The sequence below is a fragment of the Apis cerana genome, linkage group LG11 (genome assembly GCF_029169275.1).
Source record: "Apis cerana isolate GH-2021 linkage group LG11, AcerK_1.0, whole genome shotgun sequence".
In the NCBI taxonomy this organism is placed as follows: Eukaryota; Metazoa; Arthropoda; class Insecta; order Hymenoptera; family Apidae; genus Apis; species Apis cerana.
In genome coordinates this window covers 2,066,781-2,094,726 of record NC_083862.1, presented here as the reverse complement: position 1 = coordinate 2,094,726, position 27,946 = coordinate 2,066,781, and the positions used below count along the sequence as shown (strand labels likewise).

Below are 27,946 nucleotides of genomic sequence, written 5' to 3'. Positions count from 1 at the left end.
AAAAGTAGGATAATAAAATTGAAAAATATTATGCGAAAACGATATTTATTTTATTTATTTATAATATAATGAAAGATTTTAAAAAATTTTGTTTACATCGAAAAAATATTTTAAAAAATAATTTGGTTTACATCCTAATTAATTGATTTTAATTGATAATTAATTGATTTAATGTGATTTTTAAGAATGATGAGCTTGATTATTTCGATTATTATCATTCTGATTATTATTCTGATTGTTATCATTTTGCCTGTTATCATTTTGCTTGTTATCATTTTGCCTGTTACCATTCCGCTTGTTATCATTCTGTCTATTATCATTTTGCCTGTTACCATTCCGCTTGTTATCATTCTGTCTATTATCATTTTGCCTGTTACCATTCCGCTGGTTATCACTCTGTCTATTATCATTTTGTCTGTTACCATTTTGCTTGTTATCATTCTGCCTATTATCATTTTTCTTGTTATCATTCTGCCTATTATCATTTTGTCTGTTATCATTTTGCTTGTTATCATTTTGCTTGTTAGCATTTTGCTTGTTAGCATTCTGCTTGTTAGCATTCTGCTTGTTATCATTCTGTTTATTATCATTTTGTCTGTTACCATTTTGGTTGTTACCATTTCTCCTGTTGTTACCATTATCATTCTGGTTGTTATCATTCTGATTGTTAGCATTTTGATTATTAGCATTCTGATTGTTAGCATTTTGATTATTAGCATTCTGATTGTTAGCATTCTGATTATTAGATTTTGCGCAACGAGTGTTTCTTGTTAAATCATTTACATTCGCACCCAAAATTCGGAAATTTACATCGTTGAAATTAAAATCATTGTTTATTATTTTTTGCATTTTGTTACTTAAAGCCAACATATATTCATTTCCTGGATCATTAATTCTGCCGGATTGTGGAAGATCTTGCATGATTTTCATACTAACGATCATTTGAAGTGTCTCTTCATTCTGAGCGACAACATCCTGTAATTTCAAAATAGTTACATTTTTATTTATATCTTTTTTTAAGAAACATTTATTGCTATGAAAACTTAAATTATATAAATTCTATTATTTAAATGTTGTTAATTTTAAATATTATATTTCAATATTATATTTTTCTTATATACGTTAACAAAGAACTACATTTGTATTAAGTAACTTAACTTAACTAAAAGTTTGCACAATTTTAATCAATTCAAAATCATACATTTCAATTGACCGATTAAAAAATAATTAATATAAATATAATTTCATGAAAAAATTAAGTAACAGACTGTTTAAAAAAAATAAAGAAATAAAATAGAATAAAAATATTATTAATTTATAAGAAGATATACTTATATATCTTACATAATCAAGAAACAGATTTGTTTCTACGTTATCTTCACTACTAAACATCGAATTTCTGCATGAAAAAAATAAATGGTATTATATTATCCCTACTTTATTATACGTCACGTGATCTCCCACCAAAAACAAGCGTTACATTTTATCACGTGACTCGCATTTCTGCCAAATCTAGCAGTGGATGTTTTGTCCTCATGCGGAAAGTTACGTTTAGTAGTAGTGATATAACGACGTATAGATAATGAAATTAAGAAAATATGATAAAAAAGTGTAAAGAAAAGAAGAAAAATTAAAAAATTACTAACAAAATTTTCTTTCTGAAGTACTTGATGTTCATTCACGCAGCCAACAGCTGAATTACTCACGAGTCCCAAGAAAACGACGCCATTTTTCGATACTGCTTTAGCGAATGATTGAGTGTTCAAAATATCTTGGGATCTGAAATTAATAAGGAATGTGCAATTAACCAACAATGTACAAGATGCTGGGGAACATAACTGGAACAGTTTCTGGAATTGATTATATAACAAATGTTAATATCGTTTTATTAAATTATAAGGAATTTAAATTTGAAGAGAGGTGATAGTGTGATAGTGACAGAGTTCTATTTTCGTTCTGTTTTAACAGTGTCTCTTAACATTGAGAATATTTCATAAGGAACAATTTGAGGAAAGGGAGTTGAAATTAAAAAATAATTAAAATTATATTAATCACGATAGGTAAGTTGAAACGCTGTACTAGAATCAATTCTCTAAAGAAATTCTACATACATATTAACATATTATTCAATAATAAATTATTCTATTTCATAAAATTTAAAAAATTTTAAAAATTATTTTTATATTTACCCTTCATATTGGACGTTATTTTCTTCATATTGTGGATTCCTGAATTGTTCTGTGTTAACATAATACAAACTGTGAGAAGCGAGAGGACTGTAATAAAGATTGTTCGTCACGGGACTAAGTGCAATTCCACAAATTCCATTTTTCACTGTGAAACTTTCTCCAGCGACTGTCAGTTTGGTATATCTGGGATCGTAATCGAAAGTATTGGAAGTCAATCGATGGAAGGAATCGTCGGAATTTTGATAGATGATTAAAGCTTCACCTCTTTCGTCTGCTATGTACACCTATCATTATTATCACAGTATGATTATTTTGCTATTAATAATACTTTTCGATAAATTTCAATTTTTTTCTTGATTTTGTAACTTTTATATTATCTTATAAATTTTAATATACTGAAGGCGAATCTATCAGAATACACGTGAATGAGTTTTTTTTAAAAAAATTAACTTTTTTATTTTGAAAGTGTTTTTTCCTTTAAAATCATTTTTTTCGAAATGATTATTATTTTTTAAATATATAAATATGAAAACAATGATCCGAATTAAAAGAAAAATACATGAAAAATACGTATATTTTTTGCAAATATATTTCAAAAATTAGTGATTCAGAGGAAAATCTAATATCCTATGAAATCTTTTTATTAATGAAGGTATTAAAAAAAGTTACAAAATCAATTTTTCTTTTATTTTTTAAAAATGAAATAGTGTATAATATTGTGTTAAAATTATTTGGCAAAATATTATGAAATATTTAAAAATTATGGATTTTATTAAAGCCATATAAAGAATTTCCATTATAGAAATTAACTAAACGTAAAAGTAAAATAAAATATTTCTATGAAAAGGAACTATGAAAGGATTGCTTTCATTTAATTTTAACTTACCATAGTATTCGTAGGATCTACAGCTTGAACAGCTAGTGATACTAATTCTCCCATTCCTGTGGTGGCATTTACGGCAATATTATGTGGTATCTCGACTTGCTTAAGCAATTTTGAGGTATTCAAATCGAAGGTTACCAATTTTGGAGAGCACATGGGTTGATTATTATTGACAAGACCTGAGTCCAGAACCCATAATCTGTCGAATTTGTCGACCTAAATATCATAAGATAAATGAATCTTCTTTTTCTTTGAAATGAAAAATTAATTCTAAAGATAATCATAGAAAAAAATGTTCAATTACCGCAATTTTGAAAGCGCTCACAATTCCAGAGCAATCTTTATAGTTCGCCCACGACCAATCAGGATATGGATGTAGAAGAGGACCACCTTTGCCTTTTTTATTAGTTACCACGTTCAAAGAAGAAGGTACACCATCGAACCTTTCTACGGTGACAAATGTCTTATCTTGAACAAAAAATGCAAAACTTGAAATATTTTTACAATGATGCAAAAACTGTGAAATTCGAATGATGAAAATTATTATTGAATATTAGAAAGAATATCGGAATATTAAAATATTTCGATGAGCAATATTAATTTAAAAAGAGGATATTTTACCACGCCATCTATCCACATCGAAAGGGTAATTTTTTGTGTGATCAAATTCGCCAGATTTAATCGCAGCATCTCTTCTTTCAACGCTACCGAAATCATAATCAATATGTTTCCATTCGTAGATCACCTTCATCGAATGTGCCAAATTTTTTGAAGATTTTCTTTGATGGTTCACAGCTGCGCTTGTCACATCTTGACAAGCTATACCAAGACACACCACCAGCAACAACCACTTTGTCATTTTTCTATAAAATATTTCTTTTTGTCAGACAAATGAAAAATTGCGCATAAATATTATGTGAAGTAATAAAATAACTTACCTAGGATATTATAGATATTTTCTGATTGACGAAACAATGCAGTATATATGCAAACTGCAAGAATTTTGACTAACTGTTGGTCAATATATAGGTTGTAATGACGTGTATTTCATAGAGATAAAATAAATTTTTTTTTTTTGGAATTTGTATTTATCTTATTGTAGATATTTTTCAAGAATGTGACAGGTTATGATTTATATTCCCTAAATGAATAGTAAAAACTTTACAAAATTTCGTTTATTTGATATATTACATAATCATTTCTCTTTGTGTCTTGCTTCATGTATATTCTATAAGAATTATTAATTGAGATAATAATTAGATCTAAAAGAAAATATAAAGAATAATTATAGAAAACATCATTTATTTCATTAATTTAAAAATTAATAGGATTTAGATAAAAAATTGATTATATATACCAATAATATAGAAATATGAATTATTTTATTGACTCCCTTTTCAGATTAGTCTTATGGAAATTTTATTTTATGTCTATATCTGCATTCAAAATTTATCTTATGAAAATCTAAATTGTCATTTTAAACTTTTTCTTATTTGTTAAAATAAACCAACATCCCATATCCATCAGACATTTGTTTGTAATCGATTCTATGATTTAATATTTAATATTTGTTATTATCTTACACAAATATGTATATCTTAATTTTCATATGAAGAATGATCGCAATATGTCTTTTTATGTTTGTAGAAAAATATGACAATTCGATTATTTGAAACAAATAGTATGGCCACCGTTTGTCATTGTTAATCATAATGTTAATTTTGACACAAAACTTATTTGTATTTGACAGAAACGATTATATGTAACATAAAATGATTAATATTTGCTCACTTGTCTTATCTTTTTCTATCTTATTATCATATTATATAAGTAAAAAAATAAATATAATCAAAATATTTTTTTTAAATAACAATAGATATATATTAATTAAAATCATCAATGTATCAATTTTTATGTGATTTTAAAATAAGTAAAATTTTTAAAATATAAAATTTATATTGAATAATTTTTGGTTTTTGATAACTGAATTGATCACAATCAAATTGAAACAATTTTTAATTATTCATCACTTTGATCAATTTAACGTTAATTATTTCGAAAATATTATGATTTCTATACATGGCATTGCATATTTATTAGAATTATATATATATATATAAATATTTGTATGATTTATGAGTTCGAAAAAAATATCGCTTTAGCGTTCATCTGGATTGGTAAAATATTTTAATTTCTGAAAATTAATTATTGTCATATTTATACATTGTGATATTGCAGATTGTTACTCGAATTTTGTAATTCTGCGAGTTCGGTCATGTTCACATAATCCAAATCGCAGAGATATAGTAATGTATATTAATTCTATATTAATATTTTATCTAGAACATTTAAAAAAAAAAGAATTATAATAAACATAGATTAGAAAATTAATTATTTATAAGTTGTAAATAATTTTTTATATTTTTTTAAAGCATTTATTTGATACGTAGGAGTTGTGAAAGAATTGTAAAACAATTTTTTTAATATTAATCCGAAATTATAATTTTGTATCAAGATTTAGATACAGATCATCGTTTTATTGTCTTTCTCTGTTACAATCAGATTAATGTATATAGATAATGTTACAATCAGATTAATGTATGTTATACTAGAAACAAAAATATGTGTGAAAATAGAATAACTTCAATAATAATTTATATAATTTTATATAAGGTTTATTTATATATGTCAAGTTGTACAAATAAATGTTATAAAAAGTGTTTAAAAAAAGATTGTTTTTTTTTATTTCCATTTATATCTTATATAATAAGTACTATTAAATTAAATAATTTGAAAAAATATTTTTCTTCTTCTTATATTTATTTTAACATTATTGTAAAAATAAATTTTAAATTTAATAAAAATGTTTAAAATATGATAAACGGGATTGCATACTTGACACGTTTTTTTCTTTTTATTTTAACAATATTATCTCATCAGATTAAAAAATGTTTTCAACATATTTTACCAAATTATTTTCTAAAAAACTTATTCTTGTCCTAAAATTTCATGAATTATACATTATTTTGTTTTATATTTTATTTTTTATTTTTATTTTATTTGCATTTTATATAATAAACTTCTATCTCTTCTTTTTATTTCTGATCAAAATATTTTTTATTCTATGTATGTTTTTTTTTATTTTTATAACAATGTCTTTATCAAATTTCATTAATTCTTCTTAATTCTTAATTATTGAATTTATTCGACACTTGTTTAGATTATTTTTATTTTATCAAAATTCTATTTCAAATTTTAATAATAATAATAATTAGTAAAAGTAAAAAAACTAAAAATAAAATATTTTATAATCAAATAAATAAAGTAATTTAATAAATATCAGTAAATAAATAATATGATAAATAAGTCAATAATACAATCCTCATGGTCATTTTTTTATTTCATTCCGCCATTTTGAAATAAATTTGTAAAAAATATTTAATCTTTGTAAAAATATAAAAATGTCTACAGCACCACGAGCAATAAAAATTCATTTCTCAATCGATATTTTGTTTTAAAATAATTACTTCTTTTCTAACTGATATGACAATCACAATTTTATTCATCTTTCACTTTAATTTGAATTTTTCCAAATAATCTTAAAATCTTTCGTTACTGATCCACGAAGAATACGTATTTGCGGTTTTAATATTAAAAGGATTTTGCAAATAACTATGATAATGATAATGATGATTCCTAAAATAGTTTCGAGAATAATACGATTCGAAGTAATCGTTTATAAAAAATGGTGTACTCTTGAAGATCGAGTACCGCCACGACGGCCAGGAACTATAATAATGGTGATTGGAGAATTGCTCGTGGCGCAATGATTTTCATTGAGATGGTATAAAGCGACCTAAGAGAGATACGTCACATTTGGTGCCACGAACCAATTCATCCACAAGTCCAGCCTGGATTCTGAAGTTGGTTTCATTCGAATTCAAAGTACCAGTCATATACTTTTGAAATGATATTGTGAAAACCCACAATTCTTGTATACCTTTTTTGGATGATATGATCTAAAACAAAATATATATATTAACATTAAAATTTGATTTTTAACAAAATCTATTCAATTATTTAGTTAGAAGATTGAATATATATATAACCAAAAATCTAATCTGAATGTATCCTAAATATAATTCTAATCTATTTCAAATCTTAGAAGTACAATATTTAAGTTAAAAATTCGTCAATCTAAATCCAATTTAAATCTATTTAATTCTAATTTAAAATTTTAAATTTAGAAATACCATATACAGATTGAAAGTTTATTTCTTTTTTATATTTTCTGAATTACGTTTAAGAAAATATCAAATTAAATTCATAACGCATTTTTGGTTATAAAAGCTTCAATTCGAAAATAGTTTTTATTCATAATAGTACCTTATTGAAGATCTTATGCATTATGTATTGTTTTGAAACATGATATCGAAAATATATTTATGTATATTTCGAAAAATAAAATCAATCTTTCGAATAAAAAAAGGTATTGAAAATAATAATAACATATTTCAAGCTCAATAAAACTAATAAAATATTTTTTTTTATTTTAAATAATTACTATTAATAATTAGATTATTTGTATGTACCTTCATGCCAGACGGAAACTGCAATGTCTCTGGATCTTTTACGATTATCTCGATATTATTTCCTCCGTATTCGAAAAAATGCTCGCTGTTCCAGCATCCAATCGCTAGATCAGATAACAATCCGAAGAAAAGCACTCCATTACGATCCATAACCTCGGCGACAGACTGTGAAGATCTTTCGATCGAGAATGCTACGAATGATCTTGCCGCGGCCTCGGAATTCTCATTGAAAAGAGTGTAATTTCTAGGTTAGAAAGAATAATTGTTTTTAAATAGAAGCTCATCGACAACTAAATAGCAAATTTAATAACTTAATTAATAATAAATAACTAAATTAAATTAAACATTTTTTTATTTCTTTTTTCATTTTATGAAAGAATCATTTATTTTATAGAAAATATTTAATAGTACGTATAATCAAATTGATCTATTCTATAGAAATAATAAAGATAATATACCATTTTTGCATATTTCAATAACTTAATTTTTTGTTACGAATTATTTTTACAATTTACTTTATCAATTTTCAATTTTCAAGTTATAAAATAAAATTGTTAAAATTAATTGAAATTAATTAATTTTTACAAAATGTACCTAGTTTTCCTGTTTTTATGCTAAAACTATCAATTTATAAAACGTATTTAAATAAATATCTTACAGAAATATAACGATAATTATAATATATTTTATTTGATTAAAAATCAAAATTAATTTTACATGATGAATCTGTCTCAGTTCTCTTAACTAATTATCAAAAGCGTTACCAGCGCCATAACTAACCTGATCACAGAAGTATGAACCCATGATTCGATTCTACTGGCCAACGAATGAAAATAAAGTATCCTGTCATTGTTACGAATAGGCCCCAAGGCGAGACCAAGGATTCCATCCATCAAATCGAACGTGTCACCTTTGATGTTAAACGTGCCATACGGTGGATACGGATAGAATAGATTATTGGTGATCTTCCACGATCTTGAATTTCGGAAATCATAGACGAGTAATGCGAATCCTGTCACGTCAGCAATATAAGCAAACGTGTCTTTACATTTGTCTTCTGTATCTCGAACATCTACAGCTATAGTGACGAATAGAGAGCTGTCTTTGAACTGATTCTGGGGGAATCTGTACATGGTGATTAATTTATTGTCATGTAAAGAAAAAACATGAATCTTTGGCCGACACGTTTGTTTTTCTCCTAATATTCCTGTGTCAAGAACCCATAATCTTCCACATTTGTCTACCTATGTGAAAAGTAAGTGGATATTAAGGTTTTATAAAATATTTTTTTTAATTAAAAAATAATTGATAAATGAATTTATATAAAGAAAGAAAATCATGTTTCTTTCTTCTTAGATTGTAACCTAACCAAACTTATGAAAACCATAACTATGCAATATACAACATTATATATATTCAAGTAATTTTTGAAAATTTTAGATTCGGAATATAAAAATTCATGTATATAAGAATAGATTAAAATTTATTTTATTAAGTTATAAGTATTTTGTAAGTAAGCAATTTGCATACTATTATCTGAATACCAATCACTGAATTTAAAATATTTCAAGTCTATAATTCCATTTTAGGAAATAGATTTTTAACTTTTCACTCATGTCTTATTCCTGCTATTATATACTTATATTGTATTTACATTAACAAAAAATAAATGGCAGTTGCATTTTTACGCAATCGCAGATATAAGAGAAATTCTATGTAATAATAACAATTTTTTTCAAATTCTCAAAAATTAAGAGAACAGAAAAGGAAGAAGTTGTTAGAAATATTGATTTCTTCAACGTATTAAAAAATAATTGAAATCGGCGAGATCATAGAGATATCGATAATTATCGATGTACGATTATTAACTATTCTTTAGTGAAACTTTAACGTAATAGAAATATGTATATATCGTTTTAAAAAAGGAAATTCATATAATTTATCCTTGAAAATAATTTCAATAAATTACAATCAATTTCATGATAATTGTACAACATTTAAAATTTAAAATTGCAAATAATGAAAAGTACAAAATATAAATGTGAATTTATATATATGTTTATGTATTTATATATATCTTTTATTTATTAATTTCTAAAATAATAATCAATAATGAATTAACAATAATATAGGCATATTATATTATTATTAGGTTTTAGAACTTTCATTGAAGGAAATGTTGCTACAATAACACAATGTTATTGAATATTTATTTATATTGCATATTTTTATGCACAAAACTAAATTAGAACTAAATGTATAAATAATCATTTGTTGATACGTTATCATTCAATGATTGCAATTCAAATAATGCATGAGTAAATATGGGAATTTCCTTATTTACTATTAATCGAAGATTAACTTTAGAAATTGCTCATTTAAGAAGCGATATTCTTTCACATTAAATAAAGACAGATATGCAATTACATAATTACTTGTTAGAGATACGTAAATCAAATAAATCACAGATGTATAATCATTATTTTCACATTAATGTATCATAGTTGAAGAGGATTCATACAATTTTTTGAAATAGCAAATTTTCCAAGTTTTAAACGTTTAAATAGAAAAAAAAAGATACCTGCATTCTATACACGCTGGTCAATCCATCACAATATTTCACGTCATTGTAACTCCAACTTGGATACGGGGCTATCAATGGATTCCCATCCACTGATACTTCTTTGGTGACATAACCTAAAGTTAAGGGCACGCCATCTTGAATCCTTGGAATGGCCACAAACACCGTCGATTGTCGTTCTTGAAATAATGAATATAGTTTAGTGTTATAAAAAAAATGTAAATCTTTAAAATCAATCTTTTAAATAATAAAATAACATTGGCTGGAATAAAGTAATGACAATCCAAACTCATTTCAAAATTCAATGTAACCTAAATTTATTGACAATTTAACAATGAATAGATACAGTTTAGTACTAAATTATAATAATTTAAACTTGTTAGTGTTTTATTTAATATTTGCACCTCTGACAAAAAATAAATAAGATTAAACATTCAATTGAAAAATTTTTATTTCGTTAAACTTTCGTTTTATTTTAAATGGTTTCTCTGAATCGATTAGTAGCATTTTTCTAATGAGAACAACAAGAGATGTATCTGAAGAACTTCGTTAATTGATCAATATTATTTTCAAAAAGAATAAAATAAAAATTGCAGAAATTTCAATTTTTGCAATTACACTATTATTTCATTGTAACTTTAGTATAATTTTTTCTATTATATCTATTTTTCCTTACGATTACATTACTATATAATCTTACTATTTTTTAATTTAAATTTAATAATATAATAAATTTAAGTCGAAAATAGATATAATAGACTTTATGCTATTATTATTTATTTCATTTGTACCTGTGTTATAGACATCAACATCGATGGGGAGCGAAACGCCAGGAATATAAGATCCACTTTTAATGGCAGCTAATTTGGCAAATTCGTTTGGAAAGGCAAATTCCAACGCTTTCCATGAGTAGATGTTCTTCAGTTTTTCTTGTGCTTGTGAATCAGCAATTGCCAAAAGGAATAAGATGACCGAGAAATAAAATTGTCTCATCTCCTAAACACAAAAATTGTTGGAAATGTGATTTAATCGTATATTTTACTTTGGTTAGAGAAAAGATATTGTTAGATAGTAATGTATTATGTAATTTCTTATCCTCCAAGGAAAATATTTATCTCATAATTATCTTGAATTTTAATTTTTAGAATGTTTTAACTATCATTATTTTCGTGTTTTATGTTTTTCTGCCAAATATTGATAAACATGTTTTTTCAAACACGATAAAATTAAAACAATTGTAAAAAAATTTTACAAAATATTAGTTAGAAATCGATTTAATTTTATGAAATTAGAAAAAAATTATTTATTGCCCATAATTAAATCCAGAAAAAAGAAATCGCGGATAATAATTTCAAGTATTTTTTAATAAATAAAAATTTATTATTAAATTTATTATTAACTTTAAATCATTTGAACAACATTAATTATAATTAAAATAACGTCTATTTTATGGATTCATTGCTACTTGTAAATAAAATTATCGTTAAAAATATGCTAATAGAATGTAAATAAAATAAAATTTATTCCTGTGTTTTCTAATTTAAAAATATTAAAAACTAGTTTTTTTTTCAGTTTACGTCCAACTAATACTTATCCCATTAGCCAATTAATTATCTAGTCATTGCTAAATACTAATTATGCAATGATAATCATTGATTTTTAAATATCAAGTATTAATTATTAAATATTATTTTTATTAATTCGTGATTAATAACGCTCAAATTTAACTAATTAATTAATTTCTTATAATTCTCTAATATTTTCCCTCGTATTTTCCTGAGGATAAGTTATCATTTGAAACTAAAAATCACTTTGTCTCAATATTCACATATGTATAAAATACTCTTTATTCTCAAATATCCGTATTCCATAACTTTTATAAAATACATTCTTAAACTTTTCCAAAAATAACTTGAATAACTTCTCTGTATCATATTTCGAAAATTAAAATTAATTAAAAACACGTTCAATTATCGTAAAATCCAATTTTAATAAATCCAATTTTGTAATTAATAAATAATCCAATTTTACGTAAAATCCAATAATAATGCAGTTGTTTATCATTTGAACAAATGAAACAATTACGTTCCAATGATTAAAAAACAACGACCATTTGGAAATTACCAGATTGTGAAATAGGGTAAGTCACTTCCTTCACCCCTGTCCTTGTCGCTCGTTTTGTCGCGGATATGATCTCTTTTCGGTGTCACTCGCCAGAACTTTCACCACCAAAGTTGTTAACAGTGCGATTATATCCGGTTTTGAATCGTTCCACCGAGATTTTCACGCTTCTTACCTCGTAATTGTATTATTATCTTTCTTTTTGTGATTATTTTCGAAATTAAAATTAATTTTTTTTTTGATTAATTTTAAAAATTGTTTCTTCTATTTTTCTGTGATCATTTTGGAAATTGTAATCACTTATTCTTATTTATCAATTTATCGATTTAAAAAATTATAAAAAAATTATCTTTACATCTTATCATTTTGTCATGACAAAACTCCAAATTAAAAGTTTTGAAATGAATAAAAAAATAAGTAATCTTAGCAAATATATCTATATTATTTATATTATCTATATTATTATTATTTAATGAAATTTTATATTTATATTTTTAAACAGAAAGTTAAAGATAATCGGATATAATCTTACCAATTATCGATTAAAATTCTTCTCTTCCAAAAAATGAACTTGAAAAATGAATAAAAAGAAATAACAATTTAAATTCCTTTATAAGATATAAATATAATTCTTTGGCAATATTCCAAAATGTTTCAAGATTATCACAATTTTCCTTATAATTATTCCATTAATTTCATAATTAATATTATATTATTATTAATCTTCTTTTCTAAATTTCGAATTTAAGAAAATAAATTCTACGAGAAATTTGATAATAAAATTGAAAAGTTTTCACTAAGTCTTAGAACAGAGATAAATTCACTTTTCAATCGCGATGCTCGCGCCACCACGTTCGATCATCGACTGAGCCGATGATCGTGAATCAAGTCAAAACAAAGATCGAACGAATCGAGAGAGAATTCCTTTGAGTGTCGCGGTCTCTTTAGTCACGGTCACGTAACCGAGTTGTAAAATCGCAGAATTTCAACCGACTTGTTGATAATCAGCTGTTTAAATACATCTGTCAAAGGAGGTCAACGACGCATGGGTAAATCCCGCCATTTTTTAATATCATTACCTATGAATTAATGTCGCGTATAAAAAATGTGAAGCTGTTTTGGGAAATTTGAAGATATTAGTAATATCTATTGGTATGACGTGTATTCTTTTGTTAAAATAAGTTATGAACAGTGATACATTATACCGTATAATAAATTAGTGTCATGTACTTTTCAAGGAAAATGTGGTTAAGAATAGTTATTTACGAAAAATTGAAAAATTGGTTATTGATTTATATGAAGATGAATATATTTATCTCTTTCATTAAAATGAATTTAAAATCAATTATATTAAATTAATATTAAGATAAATTATTGTGATAATGAATTAATATCGTGTACTTTTCGAGAAAAATATAATATCTATTTAAAGAATAAAAAATTATTTATGTTAATTTATATTAGTTAGAGTATGTCTTTTAATAAAAATAGTTTAATACGTCAAATAAATTATAATAGATTAGATCTTGACTGGAGTTCTGCTTAATTGGCTATTGTTCTGTTATCTATTATCTAACTGTAATACTATTACGATTATCGTTTATTATAATTTATTTTTTTTTTATTTTCTTTTTTTCTTTCATGATTTCAAGACTAGTTTCCAGTTATTCTTTATTTGTATTTTCATAACTTTTGTTATTAATTTATATAAATATATTTTACAACTCGAAAAAATCAGATATAATAAATATAAATAAAATCTGAGATTTTTTTATCAATTGAATAATGTTTTGATGTAGCTATATATCATATTATGATTAATTTAATCTTTCAAATAATCATTGATCGATACTTTTATTAACATTTTGTTCTGTGTGATTTTTAGAAATGTCTCATTTTTGCGAAATATTGTTATTTAAAAATTTGAAAATGATAAATCTGAAACAATTGATGTACTATTTTTCAAATTAAGATTATTAGAATTTTTTTATTGGCTAGTATGCATTGAAAATTAGTCGCGAAATAGAAATTGCGCATTCTCGGTTTTCAAACTGAAATTCTCATATTGTGATTACTATATTGTTAAGTTCAGTCGAACTTAAACATATTTTATTACCATGTTTTTCAATCAATTATACGTTATCTGTTATTTTAGTGCCTATTATTATCTATTATTATTAGTTGTACTTTATACGATGTATATTTATATCTATGTTTATATTTATGGAGATTTTAAAAATAGATAGAAAATTGAATACAACATGTGAAAATATGTAAAATGTCAAATATTCAAGATAAAATGTTTGAAGAATGAGGTAAATCTTTATTTATGTTCAATCTTTTTTATATCTGCAAAAAAAATATAAAAATATAAGAGATAAATATGATATCTAAAATTTTATTTGAGAAATAAAACATGCATAATGTATAATATGTGAAAATAATTAAAATATATAATGAGTGTAATATATATTTATTATTATTTTATTCTTGTGTAAAATATAAAATAATATAAAATATAATAATAATAAAATATAAAATATGTAGAAAAATAAAATAAACTTATAAAAAAATAGGACAAATATAATATGAAAAATGAAAAATAGTAGAGATACACACCAGAGATAATAAGTAAAAATATTCAAAATATTTAAAGAAATATTTGAAGAATGAAACAAGATCTTTATTGTTTTACAAAGATGTAAATTTGTAAATTTTACAAACTATAATATTTTGCAAATACAAGATAAATATAAATAAAACATTCAATAAATATTTAAAGAACAAAGAAATAAATCTTAATGTATATTTCATTTCTGTAAATATATATAGAAAATTATAAATTTGAAAAAAATGTACAAAATATATCTAAAATATTTAAAATATTTAAAGAATTAAATAAATCTTTATTCATACTTATTCAAATGTACACGTATATAAAATACGTGTATATAAATTATTCTGTACATCCTGTACATACATATATATAAAAATGTAAATTTACACAAGCATTCTCAGTTTAATTAATTTGAAATTCCAACATAATGACTTATAGTTAGTAATCTATTATGTTTTATTTCTGTATTTATAGATTTCATTCGATTAAGATTCTTTATAAAACCGCAATAATGATCCTATTACATTTTTCTTAATGTCAATAAACTGATAATATCCAGTAACAAATTTTCTCTTTCCTTTAAAACACATGAATAATACTATACATTTAGCACATTTTCCAACAATAATTTACTTAATTATGATGAATGAATATCTTGCATCAGTAATTTGATAGAAGAATTTTTTAAGCAGATAATCATTTACTCATGCATAAACGCAAGAAAGAAATGACGATTGTATATACATGTATAACATTTAAATTAACAGATAAGCACTTCTGCATAAATTTCCATTATGATTTCATAATTATAATTTATTTAATTCCATCGATTGTTTTTGCAATCCTAAATTCTCCGTTTCTCAAGAAATTTTTCTTAAGAGATTTATTATATAATATAGAGATAATGAATAGTAAATTTATTTTCTTAAGATTTCGACAAGTAATTTATTTGTTTTTGACGATTTCTAGAATATTAATTTCACAGTTTTTGTGATTTATAATTTATGAGAGTTTTAAAAATATTGCAATTTTTTTTAATAATATTTTATATAAATATAATATCATCTGCAAGAATATAAATTCAAATTGATTAAGTATAAGTAAGTAATAATATTTCTTAAGAAATATAAAAATACTATATCTGTACAAAATTATTACTTAATTTGAATTTAATTAAATATCTATTTGTATTGATTCTCTATATCTTTTCATTTCTATTATCCTTTTATCAACATTTATCTTAAAATTATTTAATGATCGTATGTATTTCCTATTTTCTTTTACTAAGAATATTTTTAAAAAATTACAATTCTGTAATATAGAATCCATTTTTTCTTTAAGAAGATAATTTGATAAAAAGATATGTAAGAATTTCCTTTATTCGAATTAATTTAATCTTATCATTTTATAAAATTTAAAAAAAATTTATTACTATATTATAGATGAAATTTAAAGATTTCTTCACTTTAAAATAAAACAAAAATCAAAAATAAAAAAAATTGCGTATTTTTAATTGTTAATAAGATACAAAGTTTCAAACGTAATTTTTTTATTCTTGATTTTTAGTTTATTTTTAATGGAAGAATTATCTTTCGAATTGTTTAAGTATTTTTTGATTTAATTTTAAACATTTCTTTCGTTTTTAAAACACGTTTATCGTATTGTTGTAAAATTGTGATGGAAAATATGATTGCGCAAAGGAATTGAGGATTGGATTTTTATGGGTCGATTGTTGCATGGATATTAGCCTCATTATTCGAATGTTGATGTCGCGTGCATTCACTTCTTGTTTGAAAAATTTTTGAAACTTGGTGGACATCACCCAAATGTTGCCATTATCGCGCTCTGCCCATCGAATTTCGGCGACGAATTGCAATTTTTCTGGTGTATAGGCTAGAATCCTAAAAAAAAAAAAAAAATCGTTATTTGAAAAACAATTTCAAATTTTCATTTTAAAAGATCTTTTTTGTGATCTTTTTTCAGATTGTGAAATGATACTTCTAAAAATTCTGAAAAAATTAAAATTAAAATAAATTTAAAGAAAGATCCAATGTATCAATTTTACATTAATTTTATGATTACGAAAGAAAATAATTAATCATTTTTATATGCACAGAACATATCTTTACATTAAAAGTTAATAATGTATCATTCAATTTATGGAAGTTTACATTTTAAATATAAAATATAAAAAGACAATTATCGAGATACTAATTACTTCAATTTGATTACAAAAAACTATATTACCATTATAATATAGAGAGTGTTTCATTAATTCATAATCTGAATATTTATATAAATTATCAATATTGAAAAATAATTTATATAAAAACTGAATGATTTAAAGAAATTCTATCCAGACTTCTCATCATATAAACTGTTATGAAACATTTTTGAAGAATCGATTCTAGAGACAGCAACAAACACAAAAATCTCGATAGCTTGTTTATTTAGTTGCGAGCAATCATAAGCATTGCATTAAATGTGAAACGAAGAAACTACATCGTCCAACGTAAATTGCTTATAATTTAATAAACAAGCCACAATCGACATTTTCTATAATATATCAATAATATTTACACAACACATCTCAATACCTTAATAAATAAAATTCTACAATAATTTTCAATATTTACCTTTGCTGATTTGTTTGTGGTTGCCATGAAGCGATCGCCATTTCCGTGAACGGAGCGAAAAGAATTGTATCCTCACGAGGATCAACGGCCAGAGCCAGTCCTTGACTCGACTTTTTACCGACCAGAGTTACCGGCAGCTGTTCACCGAATGCCGGTGGACCCGCTTGAAGAGCTGTGGTTGGTACGCTGAATAAACGATCCGTAGCCAACGGTTGATAGTATAATGTTCCAAGTCTGGCGGAGAATGCTAGGCCAATGACACCGTCGAACAATTCAAACATGTCGCTTCCGATCTGCGAAATATAATAATCTAGTAATTAATTTAATTGGAATTAAATGAAGCATCAAATTTTAACGTTGTTTTTACGAGAATGTTGATCTTGAAAGAAATAAATATAAGTGGTGTCCAGTTAATTATCGCACGATGGAATGCTAGATATTTTCTGAAAATTGTTGGCGGTTTCTTTCTCGATTCCGCTCGTTTCGGTTGTTTGATAGAAAAGAGAGAAAAAGAGAGCGAAATTTTTTTTTACAAGTGAGATAGAAAAAAGCTTGTATTTTATTTTATAATGTTTTATGAAATTTGAGAAAATTTCGAATGAAATTTTAAATTATTTTTTAACTTATTTTTTGGAATTTATAAAATTAATAAAAATAATAATGTAAATTCGTTAAATAAATATTATAAAACGATTGTCCTTGAAAACAATTTAAAGTTTTTTACAAGTGTATGGTTTTGGTATTGGCTTTTCGCTTCCTTTTCGCTTCTTCACAATGCGTGAAACAGTCATCCCACCGTGAAATTCCTCGCGATTTTCCAGACAGTAAAACGGTCAATGCAAAAAAAAAAAAAAAAACAAAGCAAAATCGAGGCGTAAAATTGACCTATGTAAATATTCGTCGCGCACAAAGGAATAAACCGTAAAATTCATCGCGGAAGAATTATTATTTGCTCTGTTCAGATTCCATGTAATTTCTGAATTTTTATTATCATTTGTCTGCCCATTTTACATTTTAAATGAAAAAAAAATTTTTTTATCATTTAAAATGTAATATATATGAAAAATATGTAATCTATGTTCAAGTCATCAATTTGAATATTTTTATTAAGAATGAATATTTATTTTCTATTATTGTTGATCTTGAATGATCTTCAATGATTTTCAATTATATACCATTGCATTCGTTTAAAAAATTTAATCAAATATATATATATATATTGTTCCACTTAAAAAAAGTAATTGATCTTTAATATTTTTTATTTCTAAGAAATTATAAGAAGAAAAATTTTTTGACAGTGTGCATTTCTCGAAGAAAACTTTAATCTGTTAAAATCTTGAAAAATATTGATGTTTGACATTATTTGTTATATCATCTGTATTCGATTTTTAAAATTAAATTTTAAAAATTTATTTAATAAGAATTAGCAAAACAAGTCTGATTATGAATTTTTTTGTTCTTCTAATTATTTAAAAATGTTAATAATATAAATAATAATAAAATTAATATTAATTTTTTTTAAACAAACAATTATATGTCTAATTATTTTCATAATAATACGCTATAGTCGTCCGTATATAACATTTTTAAATAAATATTATAGATTAAAAGATCTAGTATTGATAATATTTCAAAATAAAAGAGTAGAAAAATTCAATGAGAATCTTACTCGATAAGTGGAAAAATCTGGATGAGGATACATGCTCGCGTGCAAAATTCGCCAGCTTCTATCCGTTGCGCCATCGAATACAATTATACCTTGAAGAAAAAAGTAACAATGAATGTTATAAAAATAATAATAATAAATAGAAAAAAAAATAAAATAAATGTAAATAAAAAAATATAATTAATTCTCACTTACCGGGTCCTGTAGTGTCACTTATGTAAAGGAACATGTCGTCACAGGTAGTTGCTGAGGTGTCATCGAGAATCAGATTGGTCAGCAATGTATTGGGTCTTAGAGACTAAATAAAGAAAATTAATTATTCTATAAATTTTAAATACTAAACAAATCTCGAAAAACTGACCAATTGAATAATATCAATCAGCTGTTTAAATAATCCTATATAATATATAGTAAACAAAAAAATGCCTTTTATAAAACTTTTGGATAAAAACGAAAAAATCGAGATCAATTTTTCTTATTATTACAAAAACAAAAATGATCAAGGACATACCTCGCGTGGAAAAGTATACTGTCGCACTAATTGATCGGTCTTTAGATCGAATACCATTATCTTCGGTTGACAAACCGGTCTAAAGTCATCGATCGACGTCATTACGCCACTGTCAATGACCCACAATCGATTGCACCTGTCCAATTTCGTTCTATACACAGAGATCAGCAACGAGCAATTTAAATCGCCCTTTCCCGCGCTGTGCCAATCCCACGATGGATAAGCGTTTAATTGAGGGCTGCTCTCCAATGGAAGATTCTTCGAGATATAGTTCAAGGTCGCGGGGATGCCCACTCGTAATCTTGGAACGCTGATGAATATCTTGTCCCAACCCACCTCGATGCCAGTTGGAACCACGTTCTCGGGCCGATACTGATTAAGGAATTCTCGATCGTATGGAAGGGCGAAGTCCAGAAGCGGCCATTGAACTATGGTTTCTAAGATTTCTGTGGCCGTTAAGGTGCAGAACAATCCTGCTAGAAGAAATAGGTGCAGCATCTTCTGTAATGGAAAGATAATAAAAAATTGATATATAAGTATAGGTAATTTGATAATAAGTTGCAGAATTGATCGAAAATTGGGATTGAATGCTCATATTATATTGAATACGTCGCAGTTTACATTACTATTGCTATATTAGGCGAAAACAAGACGACACAAAGAAATGTGATCTTCGCGTGATGTATCTCTGTTTAATGTAACATTAGTTACATTACCCCCACTCTTAATGCTACACCAAACCAAGCATCGTGTCACGTGACACGTCTGTCGTTAATTAGTAATAAAAGTAGGGATATTTGTGATGTTACTATATTCTTCTCATAGGGAATTGTATACTGTTTTATTTCTTATTTGAATACAAAAACAATAAGAGAATAGAAATATTTATGGAAATATTTATGTATTTATTGTTAATAATAAAATTATGATTGGAATCATATTTATGATAAATATTTATTTCGTTACATGTACACTATGATCTATATGTTAAATGGATTTAGTGAAATATACATAGGGATTCGAAATCGCGTTAATTGAAATTGTATTTCATAAGCGTAAAGTATTTGATCGTTATTTTCTTAATTATATAATATATAGATTTTATGTAAAAATAATTTATTGATACGAATAATGGGAAAAATATCAATATTGAAGAAATATTATCAATGATTAAATTTTCAAATAAAATTAATAATAAATAAAATTAAATTTGATTTAAAATTCTATTTATTAAAATATACTAATTAAAATATATTTCCATACTTATAAATAATAATAATTTAGAAAATTCCTTAGATAAGTTGTTGTGAATGAATTATGTACATTTGTTTATATACAACCTTTTAAATATTAATTATTTTAAACAGTGAAGATAATGACATTCGCACGTTCTGCAATTTAAAAAAGCTAAAAATCCACTTAAACTCTTTAAACGAAGCATATAATTTCTATTATCTTTTACCACAAATATTTTAACATTTTAAACCTTTGTATCTCTTAACCACATTTTACGACAGATTATTTAAAATAGTTACAAAACTACTTATAAATTTAAATACGTAAAAGTTGTGAGATGTACAATTTTTTTATATAACGTCTAATCACTAATTATATTCTAACCAATCAATTTGACAATAAAACGATCTTTATTATATTATTAAACGATTTTGTATTTGCAAATGAAACGGTGTGAAAGTTACGAGTCAACGAATTTTTGATCTCGAATAGGAGATAATATTTAAATAAGTTTACGTGAATTGATCGATCGATTAAGCTTTGCATCGCGCACCGGAAACGCGTGCTTACGAACGCCACCTTTCGCGTATTTTGTAACAATCAACGATCATAATGCACGCGACACAATGAATGTTGAAATACGAGATCGATCAGCTGTTGAATGTCACGCGATTGTTTCGCTTCAAGTTTTTTTATCTCGAAAAATCATTTTCGAAATCGAATATTCGTCAAATTTCTTTTTTAATTATATATGTAATATTAATTTATTTTTGTTGATTTTTAAAAATTAAAATTAAATTGGATTACAAGATCGAAAAATTATTTTCGAATTGAATATTTATCGGATCGGATGATCAAAAATTTTATTTTCATCAATTTATCCATTGTTTCGATTATATCTTTGATTTAAAAATTGTTAACAAATTTGATAAATTAAAAAATTTTGCATATATTTATATTGAAAACAAGTTTTTTTAAATTATATTATTACTGTATTTTCTTTTATTAGTTTGAAACTTAAAAAATTCTAAGAATTCAAATAATTCGAAGTTTGAAAAAAAATAAAGGAATTCTATTATAAATTATATTTAAATTATTAAATTTCATGATAATTTATCTGTGCGTTATCACATTTAATCTTGAAATCAAATTAGTATATAATTATGCAAATGTATAACAGTATTTGCATAATAAGCAAGTTTTGCAACTTTGTATAGAATATCCACGCTTTTGGGATATAAATATCTTTTCGTATCGAATATCTTTTATTCCGAATTATTAATAAAAACCGAATTGTGAAATAGAAATATTAGAAAGTTGAAACACGAATATGGAATAAAATAGGATCTTTAAATTAAACTATGTCAATAAAGTAAAATAAAATAAAAGTTTTACATTTATATATTTTTGATAAAATTTATTTACGATTTCAATTAGCGAAACAGAATGTATCTGGAATTTTATATATCAATTTGTAAAGTTGTTACATAAAAAATGAAAAAAAAAAATAACTTAATTAAAAATCGAAATGTGAATAATTATTTGCATATGCAAATAATATTTCAATTAAAAAAGAATAAAATTGACTTTCGTCTATATAATCTCTACATCTTTTGAAAAAAATTATCAAGTCTTGTTTGAAAAAGATTTACAAACTTTAATAATAAAATTTGAAAAACTGTTTTTCAATTAATTTTTTCCAAGTTAGATATTTATTTAAAATGATCAAATCATTTGTGATCATTTGTGATCGTGATCAATTCATGATGATTTTGATTCAACGAACTGCTAATTTTAAATTATTTTTCAACAAATTCACGGCTTTAATCCTTATTTCTGACGAGTGAAACACGAGTCTTGGATCGATCTTCGAATATCGCGTAATTCGAGTATTTCGAATACCTTGCGAAGTTGCAAATTTATGATCTTTAATTTCTTACGCAAGAAATTTCTCCGCGAGAAATTCTCTTTCAGAATCGAGCAAAAATAAAATGATCGTTGCTATTGATTATTTTAATAAAACTGTAAAGTGTTGTTAAAATGTAATAATATTTAATAATAATAATAATAATATTCAATATCTAAAATAAATTATTTAATTGCATGCATTTAATTATTATTCAATAATCATTGTCTATATTTAATAAGTTTTTAACATGTATTGTTACAATCTCGTTCAAAAATCTTAAAATATGTATTTTAACATTATTTTGACATATAAGTGAAATAAATTTTAAATATTATGTATGATTTTTTATTAATATGTCAACATTTATTAATATTATTATTAATATTTTTATTTTTATTAATATGTCAACAAATTATTCCTTTTCTATGTCTAAAAATTGTTACAAAATTAATATATATTTATTATTTTATTTATTAATAATGATTAAAAAGTTAAGAGCAAATAATAATGAAGAATTGAAAATTAAAAAAGTTTATAAAAACGTTATTTCAAAGATGCTTGATTTTTTCCAATTTTCAAGGTGACATAACTGTCCTTGCACAACATGACATTTTTGAGCGAGAATGTAAAATTACTCAAACAAGAAAGCAAAAACTTATATTTCGTAATAATAAAGCAATTATTAGAGAAAGGAAAGGAATAAAAATGTTGGAGCATCACCCAAAAAAAAAAAAAAATCAAAAAAGTATCAATCACAAACAAATTATAAAAATTAATTACTAAAATTAAATTAATAAAAGATAAATAAAGAACGAAAATAATAAACGTAAATTACGTAAAAAAAAAAAAAAAAAATCAACCTTTAATCCAAAATTCGAACTCGAGGTAAGGATAATCCTCTTTCGTGGAGAATCCAGCAAGATCCAGTTCCAACTAACTGCTCGTTCAAACGAACGTGTACCAAGTTCCGCTGTCTGAACACTGACTGATCTAATTTCCTTGCATCGGTTTGGATCCTACCGGTTCTAGAGACAGGAGGCAGAAAATCGACATATTGTGCAAGCATGCATAATATTGTCTTTGCCATATTCAAGAATAAAGTTCGATGAAATCTTTTTCTTTTTGGCGAAAAAATTTATCATCGATTAGTGTGGCATTGTGGTTGGAATTAATCGAAAGTTTTGACGTAAGAGAGAGGATAGATTCTATCTAACTTGAGGAAAATTAAAAAATTGATAAGATAAGGATTTAATGAGTATTATAAGCATCGTATTCAAATATAATTTAATTTTTCGAATTTTCGATAAATTTTTATTCTAATCTTTGAATTCTTCAAATTTGGAACTGTCTCCGAATGACATCAAATTATAATATTATAAAAATGATTACTTTTCTCCGATACAACTGTCGATATTCATATAATTCGTATAATTTTCTGATTTTTCATTTGTCCATCATTACAAATTTTAATTTGCAAATATAAAATGTGTATCCAATCAATATATTTCCAAATTCACTTATTACAAAATTGCACGTATCAATATTCCATCCATATTTTTATACACAGTTATACTTTTCTGACATCAAAAATTTTTATTCTTTTTGAAATTTTTTTTTTAATTCCTTAAAAATCTTCCTGAAAAAATATTACATCCTACAAATATACGTTATGTAGACGAAGGTAATATTTAGAGTTCAAAGAATTATTTTAGATTTAGATAAGTGTGTGTTCAACGTACCGGAGAAAGTGATTTATAAACAATGCTATACATAAAGGCCTGACATTCAAGATCCGTGGTCGCGTAAGAGTTCCATTTGGAATGCAGTAAAGCGACTATATAACGGAGACAACAATTAGGAGAGTTTTATATTATGTGTTACTGTTTCCATTCATTTGTTGATACTTGATTTATTATCGTTCTATAAGGAATTAATTAATAACTTGAAACGAAAAATATTCTTCATTGTTTCCTTTTGACAAATAATATAGAAAAAGAAAATAATAACTTTTTTTAGAGAATAATAAAGTGTAGAGATAAATATTATTTTAATATCTGTTATTTCATTCGATAATAATTTTATTAATTTTTGTCTTCTAAGATTTTAGATTTTAGAATTTAATCGAAGATATCCTTATTTCGAATAAAAATCTTAGCTTCAAAGTTGCAATATCATTAAAATAAAGTTTAGTTATTATTAAAAATATCATTTATTAATTATTTTATTTCATTTTCATTTTGAATATTCATTTTTGTGCAAAAATAATAATTAATTCATAATAATTATTCAATTCTCACTTTCTAAAGTGATATAATTTTATAATTAAAATTATTATATATGTCGACCAAAAATGTTGTAAATAGTGTATTGATAGAAGTAGGCGCGGTTTAGTAGTTCCGGGCACTTTCGAGTTACATACCAAGGCCTTCTACCTAACATTTACTGCACTAAGTTTGATCAATTGTGATTTTCTTCACGTATTGATTGTAAATATATGTACAGAGTGTCCCAAGAATATTGAAACATCAAATTGGAGATTCCCGAGATAATTTCAAACATTTTTCTTTGCAAAAACTTTTACGACTATGTTAGTTATGCGAGTTGTACGAAATAATACCAATTACGGAATGCGTAATTGGTACGATATCGAGACGCGTAAGATAGCGTTGGTTACCGATCCAGCAAAATCAAAATATGTAAATATGACGAATATTTTTTTATCAATAAAAAATTATGTACAATATAATATTATAATATTATAATTAAAATATAATATTCAACATATTTTTCTGTGAATATAACATGAATGTAACAATGATACGAATGTAACAAATATTTTTTTCGTCGATAAAAAATTATATCGAGTTATATCACGAATGATGAAAAAGTAAATAAATACAATATTTAACACACTTTCTTCGAGATGTGTTGTTTGGACTTGTTCGTGCTCGGTCGGTACGTAGTCAATGATATTCGATTAGAACTACTCACGCGTTTCGTGATTAGTCAGTGTTTTTATAACTCGTTAACGAAACTATAATGCTACAATTTTTGTAAAGGAAAATGTTGCTCGAAATTACCTCGGGAATCTCCAGTTTATGAATTTTCCATAATTTTTGCGACACCCTGTACGTATATTCGAGATTTATACCGTATTATTCGATTTTTATCTATACGTGCATTGTTTCGTTTGCTCTTTAATCGTACTTTCGCGTGTACTTTAAGGACAAATCATGTGCGATTGTGATTGGAATAGATCGTATTACATCTTTAAGTTCATTTATTGTCAAAGTATAAATCTTCGTTTAAAGTAAGGATAAGATCTGTCGGTAAAGTACACACGCGATTCGAATATTTTTTTTTTTTTTTCGTTATATAAACGTTTTTTTGTGTTAATATGTTATATCGTTATCTTTTTTCTCTCTTTTTTCGCGTATTCATCGTTTGTTAAATTATTTTAACGTGATTTGAAATTTATAAATTGATACGCAATATTGTCGTGTAAATGTTAAAAAGAATAATTTAATAATTATGAATATTTAATTTATTATACGTGCACTATGTTGCATTATATAGTATTATATCATGCATTATATTATGCAACAATGTTATATATTCAAAATAATAATATTAATAAATTTGATTTCATTTAACATTTTTTTTTACTATTAATAATTAATATTTATCGATAATTATTTTTATTTACTATCTATATTTACGTTCCATTGTATTTTGTTTTTGTTTCTATTCTCATTTTCTTCACGAATATAAAGAAGAAATCCTTATCGATCTTATAAATATACAAAAATATATATACAAAAAGGAAAAAAATTACTTTGATTGGGATAATTAAACTCAAGTGAATTGAGAAAAATTCATATATAATATATAATATATATTTTCCAATAATTCATCGATTATTATAATTATATTTAAAAACAGAATTAAAACAATAACATAACCTAATATTTGTGCAGTGATAATTTATATTAATATTCTCATTTTTTTTCTTGACTTTTGATAATTTTTTGCTAAATATAAAGAAAATCACTATAAGTATCAACGTATATAACCTAACATTTGTGCAATGTGCATAGATAATTTATATTACTATTCTCATTTTTCTTCTTGATTTTTGATAATTTCTTGCTAGATGTAAAGAAAATCACCATGGATACCAATGTAAACATTGTACAAGAATATTTCACGTCGTTAATGCTGCCAGAAAGAATAAAGCATTTTGGGATTGCATAACCTCTTCGAGCTGAAATATCATGGGAATAAACGGTCTTTAGAATAAACGAGAATTCCCACGGAAAAACGGAAACAACGAAACGTTACTATTTTATCTTTCTTTGCCGATAAATGCGAAACAGGACGTACAACAAATGATTAGCAAAGGGGATAATTTGACACTTGATATATGATATATTACACCTCGTAGTTGGCTTACTACACTTTATTCCAATTTAAATTATAATTATAATTAATTATAATTTATTTATTTATTTTTATTATTTATTATTATTTATTTATTAAGAATAAGAATTGGTAGAACATTATTACAGTCTGTTTGACTATAATAATAATTTAGATAAACGTAGTTATGTAAAGTACCAATAAATTAACTAGTGATAATGATAGGTTATTGTGCAGAGCCATTCATCTTTTTCTCTCGGAATTATATCGTCGATATTTTGATTATTTTGTGAAATTATCTTTCTTAAATTTTTATTATATTATAATATTAATTCTATTATAATATTATATATATAATCATATTTCTGAAACACATTTCAAGAATCGATTATAAATATGAAAAATATAATATTATTAATAAATTTTCGAGCAATATAATTTTGCGTTAGATGAAGTAAGAAAGCTATATCATTCTACTTGCATCACATAAACTAACATTAAAGTTAAATGATTTATAACTTAATAAATAATCGACTTTTTTATGCATCAACTTTTCTCTAGAATCGTCAAATCTCTAAAAAACACA

The 27,946-nt window shown here is 24.5% G+C and overlaps 3 protein-coding genes and 2 long non-coding RNA genes across 9 annotated transcripts; 2 read left to right on the top strand and 3 right to left on the bottom strand.

Annotated features, from left to right (window-relative positions):
- Positions 1 to 28: 28 nt before the first annotated feature.
- On the bottom strand, positions 29 to 4,726 carry LOC107997171 (major royal jelly protein 3-like). Its single transcript, XM_062081314.1, has 8 exons — positions 4,430 to 4,726; positions 4,011 to 4,334; positions 3,694 to 3,935; positions 3,377 to 3,540; positions 3,076 to 3,288; positions 2,190 to 2,473; positions 1,647 to 1,779; positions 29 to 975 (listed from the first exon to the last, which is right to left on the bottom strand). The coding sequence occupies exons 3-8, from the start codon at positions 3,929 to 3,931 to the stop codon at positions 181 to 183; spliced, it is 1,827 nt and encodes a 608-aa protein (XP_061937298.1). The 5' UTR covers positions 3,932 to 3,935; positions 4,011 to 4,334; positions 4,430 to 4,726; the 3' UTR covers positions 29 to 180.
- LOC133666912 (uncharacterized) lies at positions 1,738 to 3,048 on the top strand. The gene is made up of 2 exons (XR_009831791.1): positions 1,738 to 1,873; positions 1,969 to 3,048. It is a non-coding gene; the product is annotated as an uncharacterized LOC133666912 (long non-coding RNA).
- A 999-nt stretch (positions 4,727 to 5,725) lies between the features above and the next one.
- Positions 5,726 to 13,339, bottom strand: LOC107997175 (protein yellow-like). Of its 3 annotated transcripts, none has more exons than XM_017055607.3 (7): positions 12,899 to 13,338; positions 12,370 to 12,638; positions 11,037 to 11,241; positions 10,246 to 10,424; positions 8,445 to 8,908; positions 7,665 to 7,908; positions 5,726 to 7,091 (listed from the first exon to the last, which is right to left on the bottom strand). In XM_017055607.3, the coding sequence occupies exons 3-7, from the start codon at positions 11,236 to 11,238 to the stop codon at positions 6,906 to 6,908; spliced, it is 1,275 nt and encodes a 424-aa protein (XP_016911096.2). In that variant the 5' UTR covers positions 11,239 to 11,241; positions 12,370 to 12,638; positions 12,899 to 13,338; the 3' UTR covers positions 5,726 to 6,905. The 3 variants fall into 3 exon arrangements, with proteins under 3 accessions (XP_016911096.2, XP_061937301.1, XP_061937302.1); XM_062081317.1 differs by having other exon boundaries at positions 12,370 to 12,564; XM_062081318.1 differs by lacking the exon at positions 12,370 to 12,638 and having other exon boundaries at positions 12,899 to 13,339.
- Positions 8,781 to 11,792, top strand: LOC133666911 (uncharacterized). The gene is made up of 2 exons (XR_009831790.1): positions 8,781 to 8,919; positions 11,048 to 11,792. It is a non-coding gene; the product is annotated as an uncharacterized LOC133666911 (long non-coding RNA).
- A 1,688-nt stretch (positions 13,340 to 15,027) lies between the features above and the next one.
- On the bottom strand, positions 15,028 to 23,943 carry LOC107997177 (protein yellow-like). Of its 3 annotated transcripts, none has more exons than XM_017055609.3 (6): positions 23,802 to 23,943; positions 19,797 to 20,297; positions 19,481 to 19,583; positions 19,289 to 19,377; positions 17,620 to 17,912; positions 15,028 to 16,884 (listed from the first exon to the last, which is right to left on the bottom strand). In XM_017055609.3, the coding sequence occupies exons 2-6, from the start codon at positions 20,292 to 20,294 to the stop codon at positions 16,626 to 16,628; spliced, it is 1,242 nt and encodes a 413-aa protein (XP_016911098.1). In that variant the 5' UTR covers positions 20,295 to 20,297; positions 23,802 to 23,943; the 3' UTR covers positions 15,028 to 16,625. The 3 variants fall into 3 exon arrangements, with proteins under 3 accessions (XP_016911098.1, XP_061937304.1, XP_016911100.1); XM_062081320.1 differs by lacking the exon at positions 23,802 to 23,943 and adding an exon at positions 20,418 to 20,493; XM_017055611.3 differs by lacking the exon at positions 23,802 to 23,943 and adding an exon at positions 20,423 to 20,488.
- Between the last annotated feature and the right edge of the window lie 4,003 nt (positions 23,944 to 27,946).

Coding starts and splice junctions, on each gene's coding strand:
- LOC107997171 (XM_062081314.1), bottom strand. CDS start 3,931: ATGACAAAGTGGTTGTTGCTGGTGGTGTGTCTTGGTATAGCTTGTCAA. Junction 2,474..3,075: donor TAGATCCTACGAATACTATG/GTAAGTTAAAAT, acceptor TAATAATGATAG/GTGTACATAGCAGACGAAAG. Junction 976..1,646: donor TACTTCAGAAAGAAAATTTT/GTTAGTAATTTT, acceptor TTGAAATTACAG/GATGTTGTCGCTCAGAATGA.
- LOC107997175 (XM_062081318.1), bottom strand. CDS start 11,238: ATGAGACAATTTTATTTCTCGGTCATCTTATTCCTTTTGGCAATTGCT. Junction 10,425..11,036: donor TGTTGATGTCTATAACACAG/GTACAAATGAAA, acceptor CATTATTTCAAG/AACGACAATCGACGGTGTTT. Junction 7,909..8,444: donor GTTCATACTTCTGTGATCAG/GTTAGTTATGGC, acceptor TTTCTAACCTAG/AAATTACACTCTTTTCAATG.
- LOC107997177 (XM_017055609.3), bottom strand. CDS start 20,294: ATGCTGCACCTATTTCTTCTAGCAGGATTGTTCTGCACCTTAACGGCC. Junction 19,584..19,796: donor AGTATACTTTTCCACGCGAG/GTATGTCCTTGA, acceptor TTCTTTATTTAG/TCTCTAAGACCCAATACATT. Junction 17,913..19,288: donor CAGATTTTTCCACTTATCGA/GTAAGATTCTCA, acceptor TATATTTCGCAG/ATCGGAAGCGACATGTTTGA.